A 7,749-nucleotide genomic window follows, 5' to 3' on the forward strand; every position below is an offset into this window, starting at 1 on the left:
TAGATCTCAGGACACTTTCTCTCTGATTCAAGTGATTAAGGATGGACCACGACGCGTGGCAAGTCTTCATGCCATGGAGGTGTGCTGGAGTCACGTAATGTGAGGAGTAGCCTATCAATGTTAATTAACCTGTACCCATGCCAAGTTCATGAGTCGTGGCTGCAGTATTTTTTTGGAGCGTTTTAGGCTTTTTTGATGATTGTTATTATACTGGGATGACAAAAATAAATGGACATTATATGTTGCGGAAAGGTGTGGAGCACGCGTGGGCGACCCATAAGTCGTGGTGCTCCATTCCGTCAATAAAAAACGCAAAAAAACGGTGCATCAAGTTATGTGAAATATTAGAGTTTTCTCCTTACAAGCATTAAGGAAGCATCTAATTTCCAACAAGGCAGATAACATTATATACCGGTTTCCCATTACTTTTATTCGCTTATATGCACACCAGACATGCATACATATATTCCACGGAAGAAACAACAAAGTACACCCAAAGCCAAGCCCTCAGATTCTCCTGCAGGCTATAGCCTGGAGGGGAGTAGCCATGGCCATGGTGATCCCAACCTTCTCCGACATATCCACACCACTTCTCTCCACCTCGTGTGGCAGCTTCCACTCAAAGCAGTGCAACAGCGAGCCGAGCATGGCATGGATCATCCTGGTCGCCATCGGCAGGCCGAGGCAGGTGCGCCTCCCGGCGCTGAACGGGACGAACCTGAAGTCGGCCGCGCCCTGGAAACTCACCTCCTGCTCGTGCTGCAGGAACCTCTCCGGGATGAACTTGTTCGGCTCCGGCCACGCCTCGGTGTCGTGGTGGACCGCCCACACGTTCACCAGCACGGTGCTCCCCTTGGGGACGGTGTGGCCCTGTATCTTCACCGTGGCCTCGGCCTTGTTGGGCACCAGCGGCACCACCGCGTGCAGACGGAGCGTCTCCTTGACGACTGCTTGGAGATAGGGGAGCTGGTCGATGTCGGAGTATTCAACGTGCGTCTTTGATCCAACGACACTTTTGAGCTCTTGTTGTAGTTTTGTCATGGACTGTGGGTCCTGTAGTAGCTCTGCCATAGCCCACTCAATTGTACCCGAAACAGTGTCGTTGGCCGCAAGAAATATGTCCTGAAATTTGCAAACTGTATTATTTATTGCCCGAATACAATTTTACAAATACTTCCTTTTTATAATCGTCTATTAACAATAACATATAAAAACTAATGATTACAATATTTACTGGAACTATGCCAATGCCTAAAACTACAATGTTACGGAAGGAGGGATTTATTATGTTCCACGCAAAAAAAATGTAATGAGTGTGGCCATTACAATTATTCTATACGTAATGAGGGACCACTGCGTGATGATGAAAGCAATATTATATCCTTATACAAAGTTATTCTATAGTACAACTTTTAAATTCGATATTGTGAGTGCTTATTCTTACTTCATCCATAAACAACATCATTGAACTTTATATAGTTCATTTACGATATTAAACTTATAAATGTCCAACTTACTAATAATATATTTACTATAAAAGGAAAACAATAATTGACAAACTGATAATATACAAGATTCGCAAATCAAAAGTTATCTTTTGAATATTAACATATAAAGTTCATGAAAGAAATATTTACTGGAACTGTGTTGATGTGTAAAGTACAACTAATTTACTAGGACAGTTATATGAAAGCCACATGACGTCCTTATACAGAATTATTCTAATAGTGCAACTTTCTATTTTAACATATTAACTGGATGCACTTATTCATATTTCATTCATTATTCTTAAGTCTTAACCCATATATTTGAACTTTATATGTTTCATTTACGAATATTAACATTTGAAACATCTAACACGCCAATAATAAATTTTTGTCAAAGTAAAAGAAAAAAAAGAATTAACTTAATAATACACAAAATGAGCACTATGAAAATGGCATGTTGAATTTTCTATTAACACATATAAATATAATTTAATGATAAAATATTTACAGGAATTATGTCAATGTCTAAACTATAACTAAATTACTTGGATTATATACATGAAAGCAAATTATGTCCTTATACAAAATTATTACTATAGTAACAAAGGTATTTATTAAAACTGGGTGCGCTTATTGATATTTCATTCATTATGTTTAAACCGCATATTGACTTTATATATTTCATTTTCGATATTGAACATTTAAATGTCCAACGTGCCAAAGATAACAGTATCTTTCCTTATGTAAAAAAAACTAACAGTACACAAAATAAGCAGCTTAAATTTGTGTTTTGAATTTGAATTTTGGGAGGTAGTTTTGTGTTAATTGAGTTAAAAAATGTACTGTACCAAAAGATTAGTAAATCAATCCGGAAAATGTCAGGTGCACACATGTGGAAGTACGTACGTACTTCCACTCTTCATATATAGTACTCTCACTTAGGCGATTCAATTCGATTATGCACGTGTGCTTTGCAGCTTGCTTACCGTGAAGAAGGCCCTCATGAAATCCTGGTTAACCAAGCCGTCGTCGACGTCCTTGCCTCCTTGCTCCTCCGACATGTCGAGCATCACGTCCAGCAGGTCGTCCTTGCGCGCATCGCCGTCGCCGGCTTGCCGGGCGCGCCTCCGCTGCTCGATCTGTTGGTCGATGAGCCGGTAAACCCTTGCCAGGTGTGTGGCGAAGCCTCGCCTCACACGCTGGAGGTCAGCGGCCGCGAGCGCCGGGAAGAAGTCGGAGACGTTGGGCCTGAGAGAGTGCGCCACGGCCTCCCGCGCGAAGCCGTGCAGCTCGCCGGACGTGGCCTCGTCCAGGCCGGCCGAGAACATGGCGCGCCACTGGAGGTCCATCATGGACGCGAAGGCCGCGTGGCCGACCTCCACGGGCGCGCCCGACGCCGACAGCTCCGACACGCGGCGGAGCATGCCGAGCACGGCGTCCCGAAGCATCGGCCGCAGCGCGTCCCCGTCGAGCCGCCGGGGCGACAGCAGGTGTTCGGCGCCGATCCTGCGCAGCGCGCGCCACCTGCGGCGCGGCGGCAGGACGAACACCGAGTTGGCGGCGTGCCCCATGCCGTTCCACGCGTCCGGCGGGTTGCGGCCGGACAGCACGGTGTTGTGCGTCTGGAGGACCTCCCGGGCCGTGGCCGCGGAGGAGGCGACGATGACGACCACCGTGCCCAGCCGGAGCGTCATCAAAGGGCCGTACCGTTCGGCGAGCTGCGCGAGGGAGCGGTGCGGGAGCTTGCCTACGACGTCGAGGAGGTTGCCGATGACCGGAAGCGGCGTCGGCCCAGGTGGAAGGCGGCGCCGGACGTCGGTAAGCAGCTGGAACGCGTAGGAAGAGAGGAGCATGAAGAGAAGCGAGGACATGAACACCAGGAAGAATGCCATCTATCTCGGAACAATAGTTTATGTTGTTTGTTTCCGGTAAGCAGCAAGCAGCCTCTCTACGTGTATTTATAGAGAGCCATACTGAGTAAGGCTAATGTGTTAATCACGTGGTGCTCCCGTACGTGATACTGATGTCGTCACATGGCGAGAGCTTAGATGACATGGCTCATTGCTGGCTATGATCACCGTTGCTGTCGCCTTCTCCGGTGGTCGTAGTAGTATCCACCCTCTTTAATTTTTACATATTTTTAGACCCCATTACCGACGCTAGATATTTGATCATGATAAATTAAACGTTTTTCATGACAAATAATGTTTGTCGAGAATGACAAGTTTAATTGATGAGCATGACAAATATATCTCAGATTACTTTTTGGAAATACTAACGCCCACACGTGTGGGCGTTTGCATCTTGCCCACACGCATGGATCAATGTCGGTTTAAGTTTGCACGAATCTTGGCATGTTTTGCCAGATTTTTTTATGCCATGTAGGATTGGGCTGGTGTATGGGCATTTATCCGGTTGCCCACATGTCCGTTTCCACACGCGGAGGTCCTGGTGTGTGGGCGTTTAGCAGTTCGCCCACACGCCAGTTTTTAACGCACGCAAAGAGGCTGGTGTGTGGGCGTTTATCAGTTCGCCCACACGCCCGTCTCTTCTCCCACACCCAAAGCTATCAGTTGTCATGTGTTTTTCAGGATACATGGCAACTGCCCTAGTATGCTTGTAAGCAGATGCCAACTCTCTCTTTACCCGAACATGTTATTTTGCCATGTCTTTTTGTAGTGCTACATGGCAACTGCCTAGTGTTAATAGGTGGCAACTTCTAAAGTTTTCAAATCATGGCAACTGTAGTTGTCTGACATGGCAACTGTAGTTCAGTAACATGACAACTGCAGTTAAACGAACATGGAAGAGGCTCCGGGACCATGGCAACTGCGGGGACACGTGGTGATGTCACGCGGGGCGAGCGGGACCATGAGGTAGGAGGTCTGACGTACGGGTGTGTGGGCTTTATCTATTTCGCCCACACGTAGACGTGCGGGAGGGACTGCGGTGCAAAAAAGGAGGCGTGTGGGCATTACTTATTTTGCCCACACGTAGGTGTGTGGGCTGGTTCTCTTAGACAGCACACAAAATGTGTGGCCAGACCTCTTAACGCCCACACGTATGGGATTATCGGCCTCCTTATTTTTTGACCAAAAAATTGTTGCGCTTATAAACTAAATTTGATACTATCACGCCAATATAAGTTTTTTTAAAACACAGTACAGACGCAAATACTCGTATATAAGTGTATACACTCATCCCTATGAACACACATGCAGACCCTAACCTATGAGCACCTCCAGGAGACTAAGCCGACATAATTTTGAGATTGATGAAGTCACCACATGCGTCTCGTAGTCGACGGGAACGTCTTCCCCCATTGTACACATCGCAAGAAATCTTGAAATAAATTCAGGAATAATGCAAGCGTCGGGACTTGAACCTTTGTGGGCTGAGGCTAACATTGTCCTCTTAACCATCCAATCACAGGTTGGTTCATCAAGTTGACATGAAAAAGTCAAATTTGACATGATTAATCAGATTTTTTAGCATTTTTTTCGTGGACGATTGATAGCTTTAATAATTTGAAGTTGTATCGCTTGACTTTTTGTAAAAGAAAGATATGGCTCAGTGCATGTGATCAGTATCACCCGGTTCTGTCGCTTCTTGAGTGTAACCTACAACAAGCCAGGTGTGTGTAAAGGAAACCGTGAATGGCAAAATTTTGTTTTATCTGACGGTATGAAGTTTGCCCAAGCTAAGGTAAGAACCGCACTCCACGCTTTGGCCCAAAGAATCACATTCCATACATCTAACAACTAAAATGACCAGCGAATAAAGGCAAGCATACATGCAGTGTCTCCTAGCATAACAGTAGTACTGCACAAGAATAAAGGTTTTTATCTCAGCAGCGGGGAACCAGAACCTTATCATCTGCAGCAAAGTGTGGCGTGCCATATAAAAGTATCGTTAAGAAATGACCCGGGCCGTTCATCCGTTCTCGCTCCGTTGACGACAGACATTGACCCAGCTGGTCGTCCACCATAGGTACGTCTCCTCCATCGGAGAGGCTCTCACATTCTGCTCTGAAGAGTGATTGTATATTCATCTAGCAAGAAAAGACAAGTGATTGTATTTTTTTTCTATGTCCATCACACAATGAAAGCAAAGCAAATGTATTTGTGGAATTGTACTTGTGCATTTATCTTCTTGTCTTGCGCCTTGTCCGTAGTGACTTGAATAAATATTGGAATCGAAATCTGAGTTGTTAAGTTTTGAATATGGCATTTTGGAGATCGAGCTCCATGGAAGCCTATGTGTGTAAAAATTCAAAAATTAACACACATTTTATAAGGATGTAACATCTATGTGTGTAAAAATTTCAGGATGAAATACCTTGAAATGTGAGCAGTGCAAAAAATTGAAATCATGGACTTTGAGAATGAACTGTACATATGCTAGAAGGCCCGGATTTTTTTGTAGCTCTCATTTTAACACATTTCGACCTGAAAATTTTCACGCATGTACATTAGCCTCTAGGTGTATGTGTATCCTTTTATTCAGAATGTTTCTACACTAGGAAGTTTGATTTTTGAAGTTTCATATTAAGGTCTACGTGGGCTCGGTCTCTATTTGGCATTTTCGGTGTATAATCCACCAATACAAGGGTGAAAATATAACTAATAAATTTTATTAGAGATACGCGGCGTACATTCTCACGAAAAGAAACACTCAGCCGGCTATCCGCTAGATTGTCTCTTTATTAATAGATCACTTTGTAGTTAAGAATATGCCAACGATTGAATTTACACTTTAGGTATAACTTTCTATCATAAACTATAAACAGATATTAATGTATTAATTTAAAAACATCCATTGATATATTTGTTGGGCCATACATTTTAGAGATTTTTTTCTAAGAAAATTCTTGATCTATTCATCACCTGTCAAGGTAGTACAAGGAACACTAGAAGTAAGAATTACATCCAGGTCCGTAGACCACCTAGCGACGACTACAAGCACTAGAGCGAGCCGAAGGCGCGCCGCTGTCATGGTCCCTCTCTCATCAGAGTCGGGCAAACATTGTTGTAGTAGACAGTCAAGAAGTCGTCGTGCTAAGCCCTTATAGGACCAACACACCAGAACAGCAACTGTCGCCGATGAAGGGATGTATAGATCGGAAAGATCCAACTTGCAGACTTATAGACATAAAAGAACAAACCGGATCCAAGCGGATCCACCGAAGACAAACGCCGACCGGACCCCATGAGATCCGTTGGAGACACACCTCCACATGCCCTCCGCCGATGCTAGAAACATCACTGGGACATGGGCTACGCTGGGAGGACCTTATTCCATCTTCTAAGAAGCCGCCTTCGCCTCGTCTTCTTGAGCATCACACAAACCCTAAAAAACTCCAAAACACACCTAAAAACGGAACCTTCCCTCCGGCAAGGGTCGGGATCCACCGCGCCTCCATGATCCAAGGACTATAGAAGACGAGGCGGACCACTGGCATCGCCGGCGAGAGGCAGGAAAACCCTAACTGAGAGGTCACAGGAGGCAGGAGCAAAGGGGCGTACCTTAGTTCCATTTTAGAGATATCTACCAAGATATTTAATGTTATTAAAATATATATGAACTCTCTCTCTCTCTCTCTCACTCACACACACACACAAATATATATACATAAACACCATACAACAATGCAATTATCAAAACTTAATGCAAGGAGCCCTGTAATTTTGCTATGCTTTTTTTCCTTTTGTCTTCAAGCGTAATTCTTTTTCAAGATTTTGCTAAAGGATAACATGAAAGAGGAGAAAACTAGCACGCATCTATTACCACTATAAAAGAAAGAGAGGGCGGAGAAAAAAATCATTCTATTCATCGAAACCTGTAATCGGATGGTCTACATTCCTCCAGAATACTGAACGCATTTTACGCTTTAATTACCCAATATGCCATTACTTAATTAATTACCAATCATTGCCATTAGCATCGTTTCCCGACCACGTCGCTCGCAACCAGCAGTTTTGGCCCGACCACAGCCCCACCCCTCGCCCGCCCAGCAGTTTTGGCCCGACCACCGCCCCACCCCTCGCCCGCCCCGCGCCGCGCCGTCCGCCTCGACCGCCGCCGCGCCGTCCGCCTGGTCCGCGCCGTCCGCCTGGTCCGCCGCGCCGTCTGCCTGGTCCGCCGCGCCGTCCGCCTGGACCGCGCCGCCGCGCCGTCCGCGCTCCATCCGCCCGGACCGCCGCGCCGCCAGGACACAGCCCGCGCCGACCGGGTCGCGTCCGCCGCGCCGTCCGCCTGGTCC

At 45.7% G+C, this 7,749-nt stretch overlaps 1 protein-coding gene across 1 annotated transcript; it reads right to left on the reverse strand.

Moving 5' to 3' along the window:
* Positions 1-383: 383 nt before the first annotated feature.
* Positions 384-2,871, reverse strand: LOC119357260 (geraniol 8-hydroxylase-like). Its single transcript, XM_037624281.1, has 2 exons — positions 2,474-2,871; positions 384-1,122 (listed from the first exon to the last, which is right to left on the reverse strand). Exons 1-2 carry the CDS (start codon positions 2,837-2,839, stop codon positions 508-510), a joined length of 981 nt encoding a protein of 326 aa, XP_037480178.1. The 5' UTR covers positions 2,840-2,871; the 3' UTR covers positions 384-507.
* Positions 2,872-7,749: the final 4,878 nt, after the last annotated feature.

This window comes from Triticum dicoccoides, chromosome 1A, assembly GCF_002162155.2.
Source record: "Triticum dicoccoides isolate Atlit2015 ecotype Zavitan chromosome 1A, WEW_v2.0, whole genome shotgun sequence".
Classification (NCBI taxonomy): domain Eukaryota; kingdom Viridiplantae; phylum Streptophyta; class Magnoliopsida; order Poales; family Poaceae; genus Triticum; species Triticum dicoccoides.

Excerpts from the sequence above, each read along its gene's own strand:
- LOC119357260 (XM_037624281.1), bottom strand. The coding sequence starts at position 2,839 with ATGATGGACCTCCAGTGGCGCGCCATGTTCTCGGCCGGCCTGGACGAG. Across the intron at positions 1,123-2,473 it reads TCATGAGGGCCTTCTTCACG|GACATATTTCTTGCGGCCAA; the intron begins GTAAGCAAGCTG and ends TGCAAATTTCAG.